The following is a 25,956-nucleotide window of genomic DNA, read 5'->3' as shown; positions in this document are numbered from 1 at the left end:
TACCCGAAACACCTCAACTGATAAAGGCATCAGAGCCACATCATTTGCGTAAAACAGAGACGAGATTCACACACTGTCCAAGTGGAAGCCTTCCGTCACTTGGCTATGCCAAGAAATTCTGTCTATGACAATTATGACCAGAATTGGTGACAAAGGACAGCCCCGGCTGAGTCCAGCATCCACTGAGAATGAATCAGACTTATTGCCGGCTATACAGACCTAGTTCTTGCAACGGTTGTATAAGGATAGAATGGCATGTAGCAACGGGCCAGACACCCTATACTCCGTGAGCACCCATCACTCTGAGGGACGCAGTCTCCAAGTCCACAAAACACACGTAAACTAGTTGGGCACACTCCCATGCCACATGAAGTATCCTCAAGAGGGTAAAGAGCTGGTCTGTACCGTACTATAGACATACAACTTCACCGAAGTGAAGTCGGTGCTCTTACGGAAGAACAATTTCTGAATTTGCACTGCATGAAGTTCCCACCATGGGAAAAAGGTAACTTCTACAACACATGACCTTTAAAAAATGGTTCTTGGTTTTCTCTCCAGCCCGCTGCGGTGTTCTGAGCTGCTGTTGCACATACATCTCCACAAAACGAGTAACATTAGTGAACCAATACAGGCAGTTAAATGGTGATGGCTCTCATAACCATACTTCATGTCGCACGCAGATTTGCTACCAACTCAACTTAACTTGGTCCACTCAGATGACACAGTTCACTTTTTTGCATCTATTAATATTGTCATTGTTATGGGCTCATTCTAAACAAACTTAACAAAGCTTTAATTGTATATAATCGTTTGGTATAATTAGCTGGGAAATTATAGTTTTGGGGTTGAGACCGAGCTGTTCTCCACTTTTCTTCCAGTTGTTGTACTGTTTCTCCCCATCAGCTGCAGAGGGTAGAGGACAGAGGGCAGGATGATGCCATAGCGCTGTCAGCAAGTTGAATGTTAAAAAGTTAAGAACCACTACTGTGAAAGGGAACTTTTGCTGTTTAATTGTAGGTAATTTTCTACAAGTAAATGGAATATTTACTGTCCTGAAAACGATTTTCCATGTATTCGTGAGAGCGAGAAAAATATAGACTAACAAGCAACACAATGAGTCTAACAACATCTTGTGATGGGGTTGTGTGCATATTGTATGCCTCTTGGATTTCCCACATCATCCTGACAAAGAAAAAACATCATTTCTTTTTTCTCTTGTCTTATGAAGGAATGACTAAAGGATAACAAACTACATTGTCTTCTTTGTGCTACCCACAGATGGGTCCACAGTTATTTGGTTTTTTGGGCATCTCTAAAACACAGAATAGGATGCCATCTTTCAAAAACCAGCTTCTCTTTACAGTACACTCATGTTTCCTGGTACCTTTTTCCAGATGAAATCGTGGGACGTTCTTAAATGTCAAGTTAGTGTAAGAATTTATACACTGAGTATAGATTGTATACAAAGTCAGTAATGTGCTGATTGCTGTGATAAATTCCTATTTTTATTTGATGAGTCAAAGCAAATTAATGACCATATGCCTGCTCTCTCATACACAGACACAGGAGAGCAATCAGCCTTTACACGTTCCTTTGGGCTTTTTTCTCTTTTCCTCATTTTGTACATCAAAGCCATAGTGTTTTACTGAATGCCACCAGAGATGCTCTCTCCATGGGAACACACAACTGCTGCTGTTAAGCATAAAGATAATAGCCCCTTCTTTGCTCACCCATATACTTTGAAAACTAATTAAATCTTCCTTATTAAGGCTTTAGGGCCCTCTCAGGGATTGAGCATGAGTACGAATGTGTATGTGCAGTGTTTGTGTGCCATGGAGAGACAGAGATGGAGGAAAAAAATGTGTATTTGTTTTGCCAACTCGATGAGAAAGATTGTAAAGTCTGTGGAAGATGCTGTATAAAGAAAGGAAGGCAGGAATGAGAGCTTCCTACATGAGTAATAACTCCACCTCAGTGATTGCAGTCAGTTGTCAGCCTGTACAGATGTTGCTTAGGGAAAGCAGTCATCAGAATATATCAGTGGCAGCTTGTGAAAATCCTTTCTGCTCTAAACTATAGAATTCAAATAGAAAGTTGGGAATAATATTTCTTTGTTGCTTTCTTTCCTAATTGCCTTTTCACCATTTGATAGTAGGGTATAACTTGAAAAATATTTTCACTTTCACACAAATTATATGTTTCTATCCAGTTGGTCATAATTTACTGCGGGAAAAAGAACTGCTTGTGTAGGTGTTTTTTTTTCTTGCCTCTAATCATCCAGGCAGCTGCTTAAACCCCAAACTGGACAGCAGTTTCCAGCGTTTAATTTGTTTTATTAAGCCATTTGCCTCAGTTAACTAATTTTACCTTGAAGCATCTTGCTCTCCACTTTGCTCAGGAAAAATATAGATTCATTTTCGGTTGTGTACAAAAGCTTTTAGGACATTATTGATGAAGCATGGCATGAAGCTACTGAAACTTAACATTAGACAAACAAAGCAGAAAGATCCCTTACCATATCAACACAAAATCTGTATAACTTCCATTCCCCATACTTAAATTTAGCAAGTAATGCAATGATGCCAGTGAAGAGCAGACATCCTGCACATTTTTACAACCTTTTACTGTGACAACTGGAGCTAAAATGCTGATTCCTTGAATCAGATAGTGCCGCTTTTCGTTAGACCACGCTACTTTCATAGACACAACAATAGTGAAGCAGATCAACCAGTACCCCACTGCCTCTCTGTACTCAGGTAGGCTTCGCATTCACAGGAAGACGCACATATGATCTCCATTCGACCCTCGATTTGCGACCCTCAACGAGACGCTGCGTCCTGCTGGCCTCGAGTGTTTGATGTTAAAATGTTCCTCCTCGGTTTTATAAGAGCCCCCCCTGTTGCATGTCACACTGCACCTTCCACTGGGCTGCATTACATAGCTGTGTGTGTGTGAGTGTCTGTCTGTGTCTGTGTGTACATGTCCCATGTACCCATGCGATGTAGCAGTGTGAGGTGAGAGGGAGCTATTTCTGGAATATGAAATGAGGTCACAGACAGAGGCAGCTAAACTTAAGTGATTTCTGTTGTACCTCAAACACTATATGAGAGCACTTCACAGTGTCCTACACACCACCTTACTACTTGTTACTGCTGATTGCAGATAGTTTTATTTAAAACTGATATTGTCTATGAAGATGCACGTTCAGATGTCATAATAATCTTTGCAAAGCTGAGGAAATCAACAATGGGAAAGGATAAGCCTTGAGGATGTGTAGCAAATCTGCAAGACACACACTCAGACACACATGTGTGTAAACCTCTTCAGGCTATAGGTCAATGAGTGTAATAGAATAATGTAGTTAACCTCTGCTTGAGGTTGTTCCTAACTACAGTCACAAAATACCTTATTGTGTTATCAATTCTGTCTCACTCTGCAATAAACACGTGTTTTATGAGAGAAGAAAAAACAAATAAACAAATTATAAGTACATTCTTGATTCAGCAACAATTATGAAATATAATATAATTATCTTGTTTCTACATGACAAGAATCAGATAAATTGGCTGTTTTCTTTTTTTCATTATAAAATTTACCATCTCTGTCAATTTCTAGCTAATTGTAATGAATTGCAAGTCTTTCTTTATATTAGAAGGAAATGTCCTCTTCTGATATTAATACTAGATTCTTGCAAAATATACAAAGCCAGTGTAAAAATGTTGACAACTCTATACTCAAGCTACTTGAACTAACTTTAGCTTCACAGGCTGTCAGCAAGAGGTGCTTCACAGCCTGAATCCTTCACATTCAGGGCTTTTAAAATGATGAGCTGAAAACAGAGTGAAGGACTTTAAACTGACAGTTTCCAAATAAAATCTGCTAGCCATTTATAGATTACACCGATTAAATTATCTTCAATTACATGCCAAGATATTAAGTACAGTGGTAGTTGCTAAGTGGGATAATTTGTCTTTTGTGCAGTCTTTTAGTTTAGTTTCTCTTTATCAGTTAACTTCAACAGAAAAAAGATAAATCAAAGATAAATCACTCATTGCTTTTAAAACACCACCAATACCAGGTGCACTTGCACAGCTTGTAAAACTTTTCAGGGTCCTTGACACAGAGTTTATTCCTAACATTTATTCCCTGGATTCATGTTATCACAATATCTTGTGGCCACAGCACTTTTTGTTGAAGATGGCTTCTATTACCGTTATGCTTGGGGTCCTCATCCTGGTGGAAAATGACTTCCAAATGTTCTTCTGAACATTTGTGAGTCTCTTCATTCTGACAAAATCCTCAATAAAGTTTTTCAGAATTAAAGTCCCAAACTTGCCAGAAACGAGTCTGATCCTTCAGCATTGCCTGCAGACACTCTGTCTTGTAGGCACCTTAGCATATAAACCGTCTTCTGTGAGGGCAGATGTTTCAGATTTTGACTTGTCAGTTCAAAGCACCTGCTGCCATTTTTCACACCCCACTTCTTTTTTCTGTGCATTTCTATGTCATGAGTTTTTTTGCACAGAGAAAGGGAGAAAGAGAAAAGGCTCTTTGGGTGCAAGTCTTTCATTAAAACCACTTCTGACTACTCTTGTGCAAGTTGTTGATGGCTGTGTCAGTCTTTCATCCTTTCTTTTTAAGGCCTCTCAATCTTGTTTATTTCTTTGTGCTTCTGTAGAAAAGCTTTAACCACACATCTGTCTAACACATACCTGTCTCTCTGTAAAGTTTTTGGAATTGCTTCTGTCTCGTTTCTGTGCTTACTCTTTCCGTAGTGTCAAATGCTTCACTGTCCTTTAGCTATTTTTTTCCCTAGCAAAGCCTTTTCTCATTCAATTAATAATGGTTCAGCCTGCATATTTTGTTTTTTAGCATATGCTTCCTATGTCTAGATAACTGTAGATTAATGCAGAGTCTGGCATTTCCTATTGCCAAGCTAATGTATATCCAACAGTCAGAGATAAATGATTGTTTTTGAAAATGACAGAATGACTTTTTCAAACAAAAACTTACAATGCTGGTTGAAAGATTCTCCCTTTGCAAAGTCATAATTTCAGTTACCGGTACTTTAATTATAATGAGCCGAGCTCCCAGACATTTGTTTATCTTGGCTTGCTGTCAGCTTGTTTTTCTCTTCTTGATGTGAAAAAACTTTCTACTTGTAGTTATGGGGCATCATGTACCTGCAAACTGGTCAGTCACACTCAACACTTAAACCAATGTTTGCACAGTTTTATGAGTACTTTATTGCATCACTAAGCATGGCCAAATAAAAATTTGATTCTTAATATTTTTTTTGCAATTAAATGTAAATAATGTATTTTTAGTGTCCGTGCTGAATTTTAATTAAATATGTTAAACTTAAAGTTCAAGTCAGTATAGCATCGCATTCATTTGCCCACTCACATAAAGCAGAGCAGCAATTAATCCTTTTGCTTATACAAAGCTCACTGCTCTTCACCTTGTTGATGCCTTGATGAGTTCCATCACATTAAGTTTTACTGTTGCTGTCTGTGTGTGTGTGTGTGTGTGTGTGTGTGTGTGTGTGTGTGTGTGTGTGTGTGTGTGTGTGTGTGTGTGTGTGTGTGTGTGTGTGTGTGTGTGTGTGTGTGTGTGTGTGTGTGTGTGTGTGTGTGTGTGTGTGTTAGGCTCTCTGTTTCTATCTATCAGTATGCACCACGACTAAGCAGCTGCCAAGAGCTTAGCAGGCTGTTGCTAGGCAATGCCATTTAAAATCCATCTTACTCTGTATGTTGGAAGCAGGGTAGCTGCATTTGTCTCTCGGTTTTTGTTGTTAATACCAGAGTGGAAACTGTAGTAGCATGAGACTTTTGGCTTGTTAGTCCTGCACAGTATTTTCTTTGCTAAGTTTTGCTTTGTTTGCAGGAGGCTGGTTTGAACTCAAATGACACCCTAAATGAAGTAAATTATGCAGCTTTCTTGGAAATTGCTAAGTAATGTAATGACTGAGGGTGTTTGTCATTTTGATGATTAGTGTCAAAAGTTGTCATTGTACCACATTCTAGTATTTCTTACCACATATTGTCACAGCACAATGGTGTTACTGCTGTTTTCTGTCGGTTAAAACAACACAGTAGAAATGAGGCTATTCCCAGGTTATAATGTTTCACATTTACTGTCCTCAAAATCCAGTTTTTGATTGGACAGTCTTGAGTAAACTCCATTGCTGTATACTTTTTCACTTTTTTTTTAAAACTTTTTTGTCTATTCTTCATTTAGTATTTGTCTGTAAAGATCACGTGTAATCCGATTTCTATTTGGCTGTACTTAGCACACAGTCATAGGCATAAAAATGTAGGTGATCAGTTTAGTTGAACTGATTTGTGAAAAGCACAATAAACCAGAAGTCTAGTAACTCAGTAAATCCAAATTACTTTATTATTATAGTGCAAGCATCAAGATGTTAACGAGTAGATTTTTATCCAGTATAATTTCTACCCTCTGTCATAGATGTCACAGCTAAAGCTGATTTACAAGCCACTAGTTTTACAATTTTTTTAAATAAACAAAATTATTGAACAAGTCCAGTGATTGGTTGCATATAATATTTATTTGCTATTTTTGTATCATAAGTTCATCAGTAATTTGGGTAAAGTATTTCAGTTTTGTTATTTTTAAGTCAATTAGACCATGGTGACACTATGGCACCCATTTGATACCCATCTCTACAAAAATTAACTTTAGCTATCAAACTTCTCTGACCTGACAGGGTGTAATTTCCCCCTCCATCTATCACAGCTAGGGTAAGCTCCAGCCCGTCTGCAACCCTGAAATGGATACGTGAATTTTGCTTCACAGATTGTGATTTTCTTTTGTAATGAAAACCTTGTTTGACATATTGGTGAACAAAACAATTTGGTGGTTGTTATTTGATAAGCTTGTGAAGAAAAAGTCAAGTAAGGCAAGACTCAGAAGAAAGCTGACTTTGTAAAGTGTGTGAGGACAAAGATGCAGCCAGACACAGACAGTGAGGATGAAAGAGTGAGTGACAGCAGGCGGACCGTGTAGAGGAGTGACACTACCAAAGGATGTACTTTGACTTTGATTGTGTCGTTGTGAGTTACTGCCTGTGTTCATCACCACAGTGGCTAGCAGAATGAGAAATCACAGCCCCTCGGGGCCAGGACAACATATCGCTGTCTCACTGTCACTTCGTCTACGTGGACCTGCCCACTCGTTCCCTTCGTTCACCTTTCGTCCGTGTCTTTCGGGGGTTTTTCCTGTTGCTGTCAGTCTTTCAGTCTCTCTTATTGTCAGCTGGTCAATAAGTTGGAGGACTGCTACATCGGAATCATTGCAACTGGAGATTCCCACAGTGATTGCATCAACAGGGTTATTTCCTTCCTTCAGAGTGGGTTAATAGTATTATATAATTGTTTTCAAAGGCTACAGAGAACTCTACTAGTACCAGTACTATTTGCCCTCATTAAAACTTGTCTGTGAAAGAGTTCTTTATTTGTTATATATTTTTACTATATAGAAATCAGACACACAAAAGCAGAATGCATAATCATAAACACAGGATTTAAAAAATAATAATAAAATTAATTGCAAATAGGTAAACCAGATCATAAGTAGTTACATAATATTTAGGATTAAAAGAACCATCCTAATCTAAGTCTAGATTTTATGAAGGTTTTACAGTTCAACAGTATACTGATTTATCTTCACTCTTCATCAATAAAAAATATCTATATTTTTGGCTAGTAGACATTCTAATCTGCAGCAGGTCTACTCAAAAAGACAACATGCTCTGGATTAGGCACAAAAACATGTTAGGCAAGGTGTGAATTTGGAGGATGAATGTATGATGGGTTAGAAGATAGACCAGCTGCTGAAATCATGTATTCTAATATGGGTGAAAAGTAGCATAAACAACGAATTTTTTATGATTGGATCAATTTGATTAGCGAGTGATTTAGATGGTGTGAAAGCAGATTAAATGGTAAGGTTTCTTCACACAAAACAACACAAAATGTTTTAGGGTTGATAGACTATGAAAGAGAGACTACATATAGCTACGTGGTTACAGTCTGCAATGTACTAGGTGAGATTGTCTGCATACAACAAAATTGTACGGTACAATTACCCTGTTGTAAAAACACATTTGAGAGTGGATTTATAATCATATAAATATGAGATAAGACTAATACTGACCTAAAATATGGAAATTAAATTGTCTATCCTTATTATTTTAAAGGTTTTTTTTAATCTTTTGGTTTTTTGTGTTTTGTTTTTTAAAGTTATAATGAAATAAATAGTTAGGTAAATTATACCCTATAAATAAAGGGACAGTAGGTCATTTCACCAAAGAAAGAAGAAGGGAGTCTTTCCTTGGCACTGTAATGTCGTTATTATCAAAACAAAAAGAGAAATTTGAAATGCACCCACACACACTGTTAAAATGTCTTGTAGCCATGTGTTAGTCCTTGGAGTTATGAAAGGCAGAAATGTGGAACAAAAGCGTATGATTGGTTGGACTGAGGTGGAGGGAGAAGCAGAAGGGCCGATAAGATGAAATGAAATGAACAGAAAAGGAAAAAAAGAGAGAGATGAAGAAGAAGTTGGCCAGGTTAGCTTAGTCATTCAGCTTTAGGGAATTGAGTAGATGGAAGAATGAGTGGATGGACAGAGGAAAGGGACAAAGGTGGATAGGTAACAGTGGTGCCTCTGAGCTTTTGAGGTAGAGGGAGAGAAGGGTCATTGGTGTGATCAGTTGGTCAGCCTCCTGCCAACTCACCACCCCTCTGGAGGCCAATTAGAGAGAAGGTGGATAGAGCCTGAAATAGTGTAAGACTCCCCACAAGCACATACACACACAAGAAAACAGAGCTGACACTGGGTTCATACAATAATGGAATCTCTCAAGCACACTACCTCAGATACACACACATATTAGTGTCGGTACAGGCTCAATATTCAATTCAATTGAAATTTTTTGTGTTCAGTTTTATTTCTAAAGCGCCAAATCACAGCAACAGGTGACTCTAATGTTTTATATCATAAGGTAAAGACCTTATAATATGCAATTAGGGTATTTATAAAATAAGTCTTGCCATGCATTTAATGTCATGTTTTTGTTAACTGTCAGTTTTTATTTAAACGTTTTATTACCAATATAGGATGAAGAAGCTGTGATCAATATGACATTATTACAAATTAAACAGCATGATGACTCAGTTGTTAACTAGCAGGATGGGTGTGGTTTGTATTCACTTCCTGGTTAAAGAAAAGCTAAAAAAAAAGGAAAAAAAAAGCAATAATAATAATAACTGACTTCACTCATTGGTGCATAATTGTCTGCAGAAGAATTTGATGCCATGAAATAAGAAGAATGGACATTTCTCTCCTGGTATTGAGTAACCCCATTAAAACTAATCTCATTTCAGTAAAACTATATATTTTAACCTCACAGGAACATCACAGAAAAACCTGTTACTACTCTTCAATATTTTGTTGTTGTGTTCTTTTCAACTAATGTGGCAAGAATTTAACAGCCTGTGTAGTGAGGTTGAAAAAGCAAAATCAATGCTAAATGTCTGAAAGATAGAAATAAAGAAGGAAGAAAGTGTTGATTTTGGACCCTATCCTTAAAATAATTACCCCTTGGACATTAGACATTGAAAGTCAAATTTTTCACATTTTTCATTTTAATTTTTTGAATAGTACTGATGGTTTGAAGGTGCTATTTTTTGTTATGATCAATGCATTTAATGAAAACAATCTTTCTTTAATAAAGTTTATTGCATTCAAATTAAAATATAAAATCAAACTGGTGTAACTTCAGGACCATGGACAGCGCACACCATTTTCACTGTGATCTCTTGAGCTGGGCTCTAACAGAAGAATCCTTTTAGTGGTGGAGACAAATTCAGCTCCCTTCACTTTGAGAATATGTGAGATACAGATTACAGATACACAAGACTCCCCCACAAATCTGCAAATCCTTTTTACTTTTTTTAGCTGAATAAATCCAGCATAGAACAATTGTGGCAGTACTTTAAACAACACCAGTCACAGAGTATAGCTACAGTACAACACTGTGCTTGTTCTTTTGCAAATGGATAGAACTTGGTCCCTGTATGGGTTATTTAGCCTGTCACAACCAGTCACTAAAGTTTACATGCACTGCCACTATCTTTGAAGGTGAAGTTGGAGTTGGTGAGGGTGCTCAACCATTCAAGTTCGAAGTCCAACTTAACAAGGCGTTAGAGTTGAAAAGGTCTTCCAATTTCAAATGGAATGCACCAAAACATTTATATTACATTGATTAAATGAAATACTGTATTACACTGCCATGGAGTTGACTGCCATATAAAACACAGTGTCGCCATGTATCTGACTTGGTATGCTAAACACTTAAGAGTTGCATGTCTTAACATTGTTTTAAAAGAAATGTGGACAGGGAAGACATCATAGAGGACATGAAGTAGATGTTTACTAACAAAAAAACACAAAAAACATGGAATACATATTGAATCATAATACTATATTACACAAAAAGAAATTTGTGATGCTCAAATCAAAATTAACACCAGCATGCGAAATTGTGGGTTCAGAGTAGTCATCTGCACGAGTGCATGTGTATAATATGAATAGATATCAGGTTTGCACCTCTACCTGCTGCTGTAAACATAAAACCGATGCCGAGAACAAAGTTGTGTGTGTTTGTGTGTGTATATATTGAGAGCACATGTACCTGTGTGTAAGTCTGAGTCTGATCCACACTATGACCTTGAGTTCATCCCTACCATAACCACCCCTGCAGTGCTGGAAAAGAGGTTCTTTTGAAGTACGAAAATCTCAGAAAGGACACACACATATTGGCGAATAACAATCATATACCTTCTAAAGTTCAGCCTGAAACTTTGATAGCGTTACTTTCTTTTTACACACACTCAAACACACACATGCACAAACAGAGATACTCTCCCTGAATGTCAACAAATCTATCTGGCTACAGGCATGATTATCTACTGGTGAGCCAATCAGTGCTCACCATTTACACTGGGTCTTGTCCAGTAGGTGCTGCAGTTGCAGGTCCTAATGAGAGCCGATCATATTCTGGATACAGTGTTGTTTGCATTAAGCCTAATGAGGAGGGGAGGACTAGTTCATTGTCAGTACGCATGGGTTACACAGAATGACCTTAAACAAACCTCCAGCTGTAATTACAGCCAAAGTCAGTTAATCCTACAGAGGTTCCCGCAGCCCCACCCTTCAACCCCACTCACCCCACACAGAGATATAGCTATTCTGAAACAGCAGCACACCATCTCAGCTGACACTGAGCCTGAAGCGTTACGTCCCTGCTATAGGAATTAATTAAATTCCTGCTCTTCCCTGCTCTTTGAAGTGTTTTATATATAGATTCTTGTCCTTATTGAATCTAGGAATTAACAGCTAAATGCACATTTATTACTTTCAGTTAACCCGAATATTCAAATTCAAATTTTATTTGTCACACACACACAACCATACACAGTATGACATGGGGGTGTAATGCTTGTAGCTGTACAATGCCCGACCATTAAATGACAGAAGAAAAGTTTTACAATATTTACAATTTACTACAAAAATTTACAAATTAACTTAGGAATTTACAGTAAAGAATGTGCAAATAGCAGAAGAGATTATAAAGATAAGGATTATAAATTATAGGAATTATAGGATTATAGGAAATGTGTGGTGGTGCGTGTGGTGACGTGTGTGAGAGTCCAGTCTTACACCTGGTTCAGGCCCCGAATAGCCTGGGGGAAGAAGCTCCTCTTCATTCTCTCTGTTTTGGCCTTAAGGGAGCGGAAGCGCTTCCCAGACCTCAACAGTGAGAAGAGTCCATTGTTGGGATGGGAGAGGTCCATCATAATCTTCCTAGCTTTGGACTTGCACCGCTTGGTGTAGATGGACAGCAGGTCAGGGAGCTCTGATTGAATGATGCGTTCTGCCGAGCGCACCACCCTTTGCAGATCTCGTCTGTCCTGCTTGGTGTTGTTCCCAAACCAGGTGCAGATGTTTGACGTCAGGACGCTCTCGATGGTGCAGGAGTAGAAGTTCTTGAGCACCTTCAGTGGCAGATGGAAGTCTCTAAGTCTTCTGAGGAAGAAGAGACGCTGACGGGCTTTCTTAACCAGGGTGTTGATGTGACAGGACCATGACAGGTCCTGAATATTGCAGAGGCAACCTGCTCATTGCATTTCACGTGTTAATTCCATCCAAATATATGTCAACATTTTACGTGACAATTAAGGTTTCCAAGCTCTGTAGCTTCTCCACCTCTGTGTTTGGAAGTTAGTAAGTCTTATGTCAGACGATCCAGTTTAGCAAAACTTTGAACTGTTTGCTGCTGATTACAGGAGTTTGTGTTTTTTTTGTGAAAAGCAACAATCAAAATTTCAATTAGATGCTTTATGAAAAGGACTACAGGGATAAAATACAATATTACAAAAGTTGTTCATCTGCTTTCTCTTACTCCTGGTTCCACAAGCTCCGTTTTTTCCTATCACACAGCTAACAGCAGTGGAGAGGCTTACAAGCATATTTCAAGTACCAATTTGACCAGTAGGTTTCCACTTTCTGAAGCTTGCTGTTATGTAACATCACCATTTATCAGATATGTGTTGCAACTATAATGTACTATGGTGCCATAATGTAACAACTGCACACAGCTGATACTTTAAATAGAGCATACACTTCATAATCACTACATAAACTTTACAATGATTCTTTTGTTGCCGTGTCTTCCTCCCTTTGTGGGTGACACAATAGTAACTTGTGTTGGTGCATCGTGTCGTAGTGTGGTACTTCTCTTGACTCCATCTGACTCCATATGATGTGCCCCCTTTTTATATTCTCTACAAGATCGCATGCTAAGCAAAGTCAAACACAATTCCAAGGAGGATAAGATAATCGTATTGACACGTCTCCATCAATCATGGTTTTATCAAGCAACACACTCTATACATTACAGTATTTTATCTTTTCTGTTCACCATTTTCTGGAAGCATGAGGATAGAATGTTTTCCTGCTGCTGAAAAGATCACACAGTCTTTCTAAAATATCCTTGATGAAAGATGTCCCCGCTTGCGGTCTATCTTCTAGTCCCCAGAGGCTTGTACTAGCTTTGTGGGTAGTGGTGATGGTGGGGATGGGTGTTTACAATCCTGATTGACTGAGGGCTTTCACAATTATTCTATTTTTAAACCAACAGCTTTTCTTTTTTTTAAAGCTCAGCAATCCCACTGAGATCTAAGAACAGGTACAGATAGCTATCTCCAGTGATAAAGATTGAATTTAGTCTCGCCAGTGAATTAAGATGTGACAAAGACTGCACAGAAAAAGTGCAAGTACAGAGATGGGTGGAAAATAGAGGAAAGGGGTTGGGTTTTGCCTCAACTCAAGTATATGATCAAGTATACTTATTTGCTTGCATTTGTAAAGAAATGCCAAATACAAGGTGCAGGAAATACCACAGTAAGCTTCAGTATTTAGACCTCAACTTATCTTTGTAACTCAATGAAGGAATGGGGCACCATTCTTCCAAAAGATATTCTCCTTTGGTATGAAGATGATGGTGGTGGAGGGTTCTTTGTGATATATCTGTCTAGAATTTTCCATCTGTGTTCATTTTAGTTAATATTCTGCCACTTTAAAAGCCATAGTGTCAGATTCACATCATTTTCATACTCCTGAAACAGTTCACTGACCCCTTTTTTCTGTACAGATAGGGGCTTATCAGGGTAGAAATGTTTTATCATGGGATAAAAGAGATCAAAGTAAGTTGAGGTCCATAAGTATTTTATACTGAGGATTGGATATTATTAATAATGGCTGCATTTCCTAAACAGTTAATGTTATACTTTAATTAAAGTAATTTCTATCACATCTTAGTTATTTGACTCAAACTCCACTCTGGTGGTTTACAGAGGAAAAATTGTCCCAAATCTTTGGGACCAAATTATAGTATAATGCATTCGATGACCTTGCACTATAATAAAAATGGCATTTCAGACACCCTATAGATTCAGATTCACCCTATAGCTGTCAGCGATCATGCTCCTGTATCTTTAACACTAATGCACAAGAATAATACTACGCCAAGTAAAAACTGGAGATTTAATACATCACTGCTTAAAGATGAAGACTTTATTAAATATTTTAAAAAAGAGTGGACTTCATATTTAGACTATAATGACACTCCCGGAACTTCAGCATCTGTTCTATGGGAAGCAGAGAAAGCTGTGATGAGAGGTAAAATAATTTTTCTCATCACATAAAAAGAAAGAAGAAAACAAAGATATTCAGGAATTAGAAAAAAACCATTAAATCACTTGAAGAAGCCTATGCGTCCCACCAAGATCAGGAAACATTGAACAAAATACGCAAAACAAAACTAGAGTTAAATGAGATAATTGATAAAAAAAATAAAATTCTTAGTACAAAGACTACGCCTACAAAATTATGAACATGGTAATAAATCCGGTCAATTTCTAGCAAACCAGCTAAAAATAAATAAAGAAAACACAACTATATGTGCTGTTCAAGATTCATCTGGGAACACAATATATGACCCGAAACAAATAAACAACATTTTCATTGATTTCTATAAAAGATTGTATTCACCACAAATAAACCCGTCTAAAAAGGAAATTGATCAGTTTTTAGACAACATAACTCTTCCAAAATTATTAGACACTCAAGCAATGGCACTGGATTCGCCACTGACATCAGGTGAACTCCAGGAAGCCCTGATAAGTATGCCCAATAATAAGACTCCAGGTCCAGACGGCTTTCCTGCACAATTCTACAAAGAATTCTGGACGATTCTAGCACCAGATTTTACAGAACGTTGTTGGAAATCAAAGAAAAGGGCAGACTTCCATCAAATATGAATTCTGCAAACATTAATCTCCTGCTAAAATCAGACAAAGACCCTGTATATCCCGCAAGCTATCGTCCAATATCCCTTATAAATGTAGACCTTAAAAATATTCTGCAAAGCTCTCTCAAAGAGACTGGAGAAAATAACCCCCCTCTTAATTCATCCTGACCAAACTGGTTTCATAAAAGGTAGGCACTCATCAACAAATACACGTAGATTACTTAATTTGATAGACTACTCATACAGTAAAAACCTTGAAACTACAATATTTTCTTTAGATGCAGAAAAAGCATTTGACAGAGTTAACTGGAAATTTCTATTTGCAACTTTACACAAAAATGGCTGTATTTCCTAAACAGTTAATGTTATACTTTAATTAAAGTAATTTCTGTCACATCTTAGTTATTTGACTCAAACTCCACTCTGGTGGTTTACAGAGGAAAAATTTGAACCTCCCCCCAAAACTTTCATGTCCCAAATCTTAGGGACCAAATTATAGTATAATGCATTCGATGACCTTGCACTATAATAAAAATGAACTCAAAGCTTACAAAACAGCTGAATCGTTTCCAATGTTAGTTAAGGGCTCATCATTTTTCCTATAATTTGTCACCCTTCAATATATACACTATGACACAGTGCAATGTAAGGTTTGGACTATATCCAGTCATGCAGAAAATTATTAAAGTTTTTTTAAAAAGCACAAAATTTCCTCAGGGCAGCAGCCTAAGGCAGCTCTCATCATCTTAAAAAGAGAAAATCAACCCTAAATTAATATGTTGTAGCATTTTAATTTGTCAATTCCAAGTGCATAACAAATGTCATGTTGTTGTAAAAGCCTGTAGCTCCAAATGATTCTAAGCATCAAACTTCCAGCTAAGACTCATCGTGGTGTTATTGTTGCCAGATAACAAACTCGACACAAGCAAAGTACTGATCAGCTGATGACATGAACATTACTTACATTTGACATCACCAGGGCTCTCTGTCACTGTCTAAATGTAAATGGTAACATGCACTTACAATTTTTTTTTCCCCTTCTCTCTCTTTGCCCCCCAGTGGCCAGCAGGCCTTCCTATTGGAGAACGTGCCCTGTAACAGCGACACGTGCCACAGTGTTGGACGAATGTTCCACATCCACTGGGACCAGTCAGATTTAGGAGCCATTCAAAATGCCGTCAGGGCAACTTTCTTTGACATCTATGAGGACGTGAGTAGTTAAATTTTGTGTTGATTTTCAGTTCTGTCCAGTAGTATTTCATAAATCATTCTCTGTACCATTTCTTACGCCTTTTTAAAAACTCATTTCTATGGATACTATTCTTAATAATTTTTTTGTGTTTTGACTACATTTCCATAGCCAAAGATTATCTTGGTCTAGTGGAACTACAGTTCTTTAGCCAGCTGATTTTCTTTTAAATATAGCCTATTTTAAATATACATAAAAAGCCATGTGCAGCATATTTAATCATTTAACCTTGTTATTTTATTTTGTTGTTATTTATACATTAGGAGACTCACAGGAGCCTTGTATGCAGCTTGCAATATTTGTACTTTTGAAAATTTAACTATAATAACAACTATAACAACTCCCACTGCAATATTAGATTTGCTTTTATGATGAGGGAAGCGTCATCCACCTTTGTGTAAGTAGATCCAATGCTCCTGACAAGTTAATCTTACCTGAACTCTTACATGCAAACTCTGAGAATATCAGACAAGTTAGGCTTATATCTTTTTTAGCAAAAAGCACCCACACTCATCACCTCTCCTAGTTTAAGAGCTGACATCAAGTGAATAAATGTCAACATTAGATTAGTTAGACCTACCATTCTCTGTTAGATTGTTAGAGTCAAAGCATTAACTAGTCAGATTTCCCTGCTGTCAAAAACAATATTGCTCTTTCTGAACTCATATTAATTAATTAATTAATTACTTCATACTGGTAGGCTATTAGTATAGTACTTTTTTCTTTATGAATGCAGCATTAACAACTGTCACAAGTCAACTATGCAGTCATCCAGCTGACCCTCAGAATACAGCTCTGGGTCATTTGTCTCCGCTCACAGTCTTTCCACTTTTGTCTTATTTTGTTAGATATACCAATAAACTGAAATCATTTTGTGAAAAATCCTACGTAAAGAAATCCTTGCCAAATGGAGCAGAGGAATGCATATCAGAGAGTGTGCAAACTAGGATATCTCTAATGCAGAAAAGTGGATTATGTGTAAAGCTTTTTTGACACGCGCATTAACAGAATTGTTTACATTAATCGGTTTTCTTTTATATTCTGAAGCAATAACTCCTGATTTAGACTGAGAATATGAGTATTTGGTTCAGTGCTTCATTGTTGTTATTAAAATATTTATAAGCACATGGGGTAGCGTGTGCATGAGTGTGCTTTTTTTCCCCCCCTTTTTTTCTGAGCTACTGTATTTATTTGTGTGTGCGTGTGTGTGTGCGCGCGCATGAGTGCTCTGTGTGTTTTTGGTTTTTTTGCTCTCCCTCATTGTTGCAGTGTTATTCTTCACTTTGTGCATTTTTATTTTGGAATTTGATTCATTGTGGGAGTGGGTGCAATAGATGCAGGACCTGGCAATACACCACTATAGAGGAAGAGTAGATAAAACAAGATGAGCTATACTTTAATTTTCCCAAACGTTGGGAAATGATTTGTTAGGTTTTGCTCTCATTAAGTGTGTTAAGTGTGTTGCTCTGTGATATTAAGCATTTAATTAATGCTGCAAATGGGCCTTGCTAGAAAACATCTACACATACTCTCTTACACACTACCTTTGTCAAAATCCTTCTTTGTGTGTGTCGTAGACTTTGATTCCAGCACTCACCCCCAGTCTCTTAATGAGAGACTACATATAGTACAGAAGCTGTATTGCGATCTACTGTATGTTCTTGTCTTATCAGAATTAATTACTACTGCTAATGTGGCCTGTCTATTAAATTCAACTCTCCCGCTTTCAGTGCTTGGCTCTCTCACTCGCCCCTGAGAGAGAATTTATAAATGAGACCGAGAGAAAGAGAGACTTAGTGAGGAAAGGAGAAAGACAGCGGAATAGAGATGATGCGATAATTCTGGATGAGACATCCAGTATGTCAGAGGGATAAAAATGTACATCAGAAGAAGCACCATGCCATGCTCTCATTGTCCCTTATCTATGTGTCTGTCTTCATTTGCAGGGTATTTTAGACATGCTGGTTCAGAGCAAGGCAGAGGGCAAACAGGACTTGAGAATTCACGCTTTGAAGAACAATTTCGAAGCCGATGCCTACTTCGTTAAAGTGATGGGTAAGGGACTGATTTGCCAAGTATGCTCCCTTTCTCACTACTCTCCCCATGCTGAAACCAGTCCCTTGAAGGGGCAACATGAAGGAAGAACATTTATTTCCATTCCCAAGCTGTCCTCACCAGATAACATACACATACTGAAATTTGAATATATTATCATTTAGTCCTTTTTTTCTTATTTTCTTTCTGTAACAGCCCCTCCTAGACCAATTAGGAACATTAAACATGAGCAAGTCTTTTCCCCAACCTCGAAAGCAGATGGTCATGACTATTATCTGTCATATTTTGATTTCTAGCCTGGAGCTACTCAGTTGGTGGTGAAAAAGGGATCTCTCTGAGCTTTTTGTTCAATTTCATCTTAAATTAAACTGGCCACTGTCCGCACAAAAAGATCTGCTGTAGTAAATGCACCTTCTCCCAAAAGGCCATTTCGAATCTAGTCTCCTTGTACAGCACATAAGGCACTCTATTGCACTCTATTGCCTCTCAAAACATAAAACCACACTTCTCCTAGTCTATGTTGGTGCCATTAATGAATCAATGGCAGTTGAGATGAGAGGAAGAGGAGTAATTGGTTTTTTTGTGAAACATATATTCTTCTTCTTCCTAGCAGTTTATATCCCGCGACACAGGGTCCGCTATCTTGCATGCCTTCCTCCACTTCTTTCTATCAAGGGCGTCTTCTGGTGTAATATTCACAGCCTTCATATCATCCTTGATTCGGTCCATCCAGCGCTTTTTTTGGTCTTCCTTGTGGCCTAGACCCAGAAGCCACCTCAGCATCTTCATCTCCATGGTGTGAAGAGCTTGTTCATGTTTGGTCGTCGCTGGCCAGCACTCTGACCCGTAGAGTGCCACTGGGCGCACAATTGACCTTAGGATAGATTGGCATTCTCTTGTCACATAAGACTCCACTCACCTGATGCCACTTCCTCCACGCTGTGTTGACACGGAGTCTGGCGTCTGGTAGACTTTCGCAGTCCGAGATGACAAGGGACCCGAGCTACTTGAATTGGGCAACTTTAGTCAGCGGCTCGCCGTCGATAGTGATGGTGCTGTTGGTCTGGGGGCTGCATTCAAGGTACTCAGTCTTCTTGATGTTCAGGCGCATGCCGTTTTCGAAGAGCCAGTCTTTCCATGCTTGTGTTTGGGTTTGCAGGGCTAGGCAGTTTTCTGTTTCTGATAGGCACACATCATCTGCATACAGGAGGCTCCATGGATGTGGTGATTGCAGATCAGCCGTTGCGGTGTCCATACAGAGAGTGAACAGCAGGGGCGAGAGGGCCGAGCCCTGGTGGATGCCAACGGTAATCGGGAAGGCTGGTGATGTTCCCGCTGAACATCGGACCTCGCTTGTGACGTTACGGTAGAGCAGCTGAGTCCATTTCACATAGGCTTCCGGGGCACCATGAGTTCGTAATGATCACCAAATCAGCTTGTGGGGGACCCTATCGAATGCCTTTTCCAGATCCAGGAAGACCATGTGCACCGTCTTGTTCTTTTCCCGGTGCTTTTCCATCAGCAAACGGGCCGCGTGTATGGCATCGATAGATCCACAGCCCTTAACAAAGCCGCATTGATTCGGGGTGATTGTGACCAGTTGACGGATCAGATTTTCCAGGACACGTTCGAAGATCTTCATTGCATGGCAGAGTAGACGAATTGGCCGATAGTTGGTGCACTCTGTGACGTCTCCCTTGCCCTTCCAGTTGGGCACTGTGATGCTCTATGTCCAAGCTCGGGGGGCTTTGTCTTCGACCGTGATATGGTTGAAGAGTGCTGCAAGGAATGTTGTACCGCAGTTGCGTTTTGGACGTCGGCAGTGGTGATTGGTGTGACAGGCCCTGCGACTGGGTCTGCGGGCGGGATAGGCGGATGTGTAAATTCTTCATTGCTGATTCCAGTGAAGTAATCTGACCAGCGCTGAAGGATGTCTCGGGGGTCTCGCAGAACCTGCCCATTGGCTCCTTTGATTTGGACAACATGGTTTGTATCAAAGTCCTACTTCACGCGGTGGCGGGCTTTGGCAAGTCGGTAGATGTTATTGGTCACTTCTGGGGTTTGGAGCTGGTCATAAAAATCTTGGGGTTTCGTCTTTTCGCGGAGGCCACTGCCCTCTTTGTTGCTGATTTCAGCGAGCGGTATCGGGTGAGATCTTCATGCGCTCGCGATCGCCACCAAGTCTTATAGGCCAGCTTCTTCACTTTTATTGCTTTTTGTACCTCCTCATTCCACCACCAGACCTGTTTCTCAATGTATTTTTCACCCGGTTTTGTTGAACCAACAGTGTCCTCCGCAATGTTGTGGATGCGCTGTATGATCCTGTCCAACGTGTCCCAAAATTAATTTTTTGTTTCATCGCTGCATCCAGTCTGTGGTGCATAGCAGGTCACAACATTAACGTCAGCTGTTCCTAGTTCGATTCTGATAGACATTAATCAATCAGATGTTCGCTCAATCTTATACGGGGATTGGAGCAGGTGTTTGCTGAGTGCGATGGCCACTCCATTCTTAGTGGCTCTCTCTCCGCAGTAGAAGAGCTTATATCCCTCTCCATTCTCCGCCGCTTTGCTTCCGGTCCATTTGCATTCTTGAACACAGGCTATGTCGATGTTCCTCTTCTTGAGTACCTGGGCCAGCTCTCGGCTGCATCCAGTCAGAGTTCCAGTGTCGATTGTTCCGAATCATAGATGAGCTGGCTTCTTTTGGTAGAAGTTTCTGGCTGGCATGTCTATAAGATGCGACAAACTGGTGATTGGATTTTGCCGGCCGAAGCATATATTATACCTGATATTTTTTTGTACAGTAGAGTGAGTTTGACTTGTCTGTTGGGTCACATTTCAGTGGAAGTACACGTAGATATTTCAACACAAAGACTTCATTAAAGTGTGTGAGGTACACAAAATGAATTAAGTTATATACACAAGGACAGAGCTAGTACATTATCCATCATACATGCATAAAACCTCATATACCAAAGCCACTGGCCATCTTTTATCCATTAGAAAAGTCATTATCAGGTTCCTGTTTACTTCAAGACAAACCCCCAAATTATCAACTGTCACATAAATCAAAAGGCATTTAATATTTAAATAATCATCAGTTCTATTTATTCCCATGGTGTTGAGGGTGTATATCATAAAGATTTCTCTCCAGGCCAGCTTCTTTAAAGCATCACCTCTTTTAATAGTCAGCATGACCTTCTCAGTCAGAGAGAATTTTAATGAAGAGGTTGAAGAGGCTGATTTGCTTTCATGCCATATTTCCAATTGTATGCAATAATTATGCAGTAAATTACATTTTTTTTCTATTTACTGTGCATTTGTTTCTTTTTTACAGCAAAGATTTAAAAATCAAGCCAAGAATGTGTGATTCAGGTTGTAAATGAACTGATTTACCACCAAAATTTAGTATCATCAGGTAAAGTTATTAACCCAAAGTTAAAGCAATGGGTATGGGTGTAGTGTATTGTTTTAGGGAGTCAATAGCCTGATACAGTTATTGCTTGTCTTTTTCTACTTTTTCATTACCCAATTATCCTGTCATTTTCCACTTTTGATAGTCAGGCAAAGCTGTCAGAGATCCTCGAAAAAATACCTTCTATTCTTTTATGCAAGGAAGACAATTAAATGTTCACTAAGTCTGAAGAAACGGCACACACTTTTTGTCCAAGAGTGCTGTAAAACTTGTATTCAAATGTCTCACTACAAGCAGCTTTGGCTTCAGTATCTGTTCAGAAATAGTTTCATGTATTTTTGGCTCACTTTTTTTTTTTTTAAGTTAATAGATTTTATTTCTTTCATTTTTTTATTGCAGCAGTGTTTGAGTAAAAATCAAGATGTGTTCTTTTGAAGTCAAAATGTTTGTACAGCATTAGTACCTGGTGACATTTGAGAAAAGTAAAAATAGTTCCACTCTGGGGTGGGCCTGTGCACAATTTAATCTGTCACTCTGCTCTGCTCATTAGCACGAAAAGGAGCGCTGCTCATCCCTTTCTGTTTCTGCACAGTTGGTGAACAGTTGTTGTTTTGTCTATTGGGAGGGGAGGGACTACACCTCCTCTCCTGCTTTCTGAATCACACACAAAAAACGACACACAGTGGTACTAGCACTTACTAACACTTAAATTATGCCCCAGAATCAATATTGTTTTCAAGGGATTACATACAAAACAAGTTAACCTCTCCTGAGGTGCACTGTATACCAATGATGCCTTTCACTTGTCATTGATTCAATGAAGACATTATACTGTTGACACAGCAGATCAACAATAAAGGCATTTGAGACCTCATTCCACTCAAACAAATTGTTTGTGGTGGTAACAAATGCTCAAATTACATCAAGTTCACAATAGTGGATCAAGTGATTTGAGTCATAAGACTAAATGAAATAAAATTATAGTTTGGATTTAGGAATTTAGTATGTTGGTATCCACCACAGTGGTATAGTGCAAGTACCCTTCACTTGTTAGCCCGTTCAGTTAGACAGTTAAATGTCTTCATACACATCTTTGAATTGAGCCAGCAAACCAATCACTGCTCTCTCCACCACTTGAATGACACAGTAGTCAGAAAGAGGAGTGGCAGAGCAGTGCCATACTTTCATGGAATAATAGGATGTGAGAGGCAGAAGAAGGTTAGTTCCATTGCACCGACCTGTTACAACTGACACTAAAACCCTCTATTTGGTTCAGTTGGTAGCAATACTGTTGTTTCTGGGAACTTGGCAACCTGGTAATGGCAAGGTGTGTTCTGTGACATGTCATGTCAAGGTTAGTTGAAGTAGAAGCAGTGACCTGGATATCAAGTTGTAGCGCTAAGATTTGACCCAGGTGTCTTGTGTCTTGGCTTCCATTTTGCATTTGTGAGACATGTGTTTAAGCTGAAAGGTTGTCCTACTGAAGGTGCAAGTGGTTCCTAGGTACCCACAAGAAGTCTGCGTGGACTTGATATGGACAAGCACTAATGTTTTCATTACATAGGGTTGAATTATTAATCGTTTCTGAAATAAAAAGTGAAATTTAGAATTTTCAAGAGGAGCAGTTGTAATGACTCACCAACACATATTACCAACAATGTCTTTAAATTGCTGTAAAAAGGGAAGTAATTATTCACCAAGTCCCAATTTTGCAAATTGGCATCTGCAGATGTAATCTGCTGCTGATATTAATATTAATTTTTGAAGGTGACCACACTGCAAAAATGACATTTTTGGCAGACAGATTATTATATGTTGAGACTGTCAAGACAAGATTTAACAAATATTTTTATTCAGAAAGAAAACATTTTGTTTCATTATGATGTTCCAAAATATAGACTGTAAAGTGGTGAATCATTTTCTAAATAAATAATTTTTCCAGCTAACTGCTGCTCACACTATATCATTCACAAGCCGTCTCATTACTATGGCTAACACCTGCTTGATTAGTTACCAGTAGCCAGAAATTTAACATTTATATTTCAAGTGCATGATAGTGTTGTTTAAAGCCTATCATCTATAACCCTATAATGCATACTTCATGCATACACACTTTCAGTAGACAAACTCCCAGTGATCCTCTCTGAGCTAGCACTTGGCGACCTTTTAACAGGGAGAAATCTCCATCAGAAGTAGGCTCAAGATTGGACAGCCATCTGCTGCCAGTTAGGGAGTAATGGGAAGGAGAGAGAAGAGCACAAAAAGACAATAAACTGCAACCAATATAAAAATAAACTCTCTGGTTGTTGGGGCTGGTAACTGGATATGAGAAAAATGCTGTTTCTGAGCTAGAAATGCCTGCAAAAAAGTACAGAGAGAAAAACAAAGAGGACAAAGAAGAAACTATAAAAGAGAGAAGACAGACGGTTATGGCAATAGGATTCCAGTGCTGTCACACATGAGCTAAATAATGACAGTAGGTTACAGTAGGTAAGTGATGCATTGACATGCACAGTTAAGATGCTGCTCAGTTAGCAGTCCCTAGGAAAGCTTCTGATTGGGGATCTTCATATCATCACCTCAACAAACTTGCTCTGATTTCCTCAGAAAACCTTGATCTTGAGCTGTTTTGGTTATTGATGTAGAAAAAGAAAGTGTCACAATCTCCTGAAGTTGATGGACATTTTAAAACATCTTTAGATTCTGTACAAGCAAAAATGCTGACACATTGACACGCACACTCAACCTTTACACAGTAGTTTGCCACTGATTACAAGCAAGTGGCTTTTATTAGTGATTTCTCTTATTAATGCTGGGTTGTGTAGGAAATGACAGGATTCCTTTATCCAATATTTAAAAAAATTAAAAGTGCAACAAGATAGCCGCCAGTCTGTAAACAGACTGCCAAAAATACGTGGCTGTGCTGTAATAATGCAAGGTATTTAATTTATAGACAGTAACAATTCCTGAAATCATTGTCGCAATACTGTTTACAAAAATCCCAATGAAATTAAGTATATTCATCAAATCTTTATCCCTAGATGCACAGAACCCATTTTCCAAATTCAGTGGGCTATAATATATTGGTTGGTTGTAGACTCTGCTTACCAGAAATCCCTGGGCTCCAACACAAGATGAAATTTTGTTCCCACATAAAGTGCACATATTTCAAGTTTGTATTCTAGTCAGAGAGGAACTGCTGCTTTTCTGATATTCTTTCTTTCGAACTTGTTGTTTACATGCTCTTCTGCAACATTTTAAGAAGCTGGTTCGCAGGGGTTCTGGGTAATTAGAATGAGAAGGGAGGCAAGGAAATGGCATGAACCTCTGCATGGATTCCCTCCTGTCAATGAAACCCCTTACAGCTAATAGGAAAGAAGCAGCTGGTGACTTTGTGTGCATCAGAGGAGGCACATTGTAATCTAGATTCTCTCCAGGCATAGTCGGCTCAACATCAATAAACATGGTTGTACAAATTGGGAATCTGAAAGACCACTACATTAGGAAGAAATATAGCAAAATACTAAAACTATTATATATTAGGTGGTTTATATATGCCAAAAAAGTGAAAGAGAGTCATTTGTTTTTAGTTTTCTAACAGCTTTTGTGTGTATGCTTGTACGTGTGTGACCTTGACACGTCCCCTTTCCTCGTGCCGTAACAGGAATTCCTTTCGTGCCGCCTCTTTAAACTCTGCCGTCCTTATCGTTATCCATGTCTTGTCTCACTGCAGCACTTCAAACAACACACAAAAAGATACACCCACGCCAAAATTCATGTTTTTTTTCCTCCCCACTGTCAGCTTTCCCGTGTCTCCTCTTCATTCAGCTTCACTTATTACATTTCTGGTTGTAAATATTTCATACATGTTCACTGTGTTGCATTTTCACTCCATCTAGCAGAGTACAGATGAGAGAGCAACAAGCAACCAAAATAAAAATGTATCTGTCAAGTGTTCACACCTTGTCAACATTTCATTCCTCTCCCTTGTGAGTGTGAGCTCAAATTCAGCTTAATAGCCTTGCACCTCCTGTGAATCCCCATGAGGATAGAACTGTTTATTTACCATTCTATTCAGGCATCTCTGATAGCGCAGCTAATAGTATTACACTGTAGTAAGTGAGGCCTAAAGCGTGCACTTCATATTCACCCTTGACACTTTGTCAGTTAGTTGTGTGTCTTTGTAGACAGCCTGATACAGTCCTCTGTTCTGTAAGATGAAATCCCATTTTCTCAAGACGACATCCCTCAACCCTCCCATGCGCATTATTGAACAACACCCACTGTAGGATTTACTTTGTGTCCAGCCTGGTATACACTTGCATGTGTGCGCAGT

The 25,956-nt window shown here is 38.8% G+C and overlaps 1 protein-coding gene across 1 annotated transcript in view; it reads left to right on the top strand.

Moving 5' to 3' along the window:
- The window catches only part of itfg1 (integrin alpha FG-GAP repeat containing 1), a 156,633-nt gene that overhangs the window by 70,928 nt on the left and 59,749 nt on the right, over nucleotides 1-25,956 (top strand). The window contains exons 11-12 of the mRNA XM_026175418.2: nucleotides 15,959-16,109; nucleotides 18,095-18,203. Coding sequence (XP_026031203.1) covers nucleotides 15,959-16,109; nucleotides 18,095-18,203 — 260 coding nt within the window. The remainder of the gene's footprint in view (nucleotides 1-15,958; nucleotides 16,110-18,094; nucleotides 18,204-25,956) is intronic.

This window comes from Astatotilapia calliptera, chromosome 1 (genome assembly GCF_964374335.1).
Source record: "Astatotilapia calliptera chromosome 1, fAstCal68.1, whole genome shotgun sequence".
NCBI lineage: Eukaryota > Metazoa > Chordata > Actinopteri > Cichliformes > Cichlidae > Astatotilapia > Astatotilapia calliptera.
The sequence above is the reverse complement of the archived record's forward strand: the minus strand, read 5'-3'. Positions and strand labels throughout refer to the sequence as shown.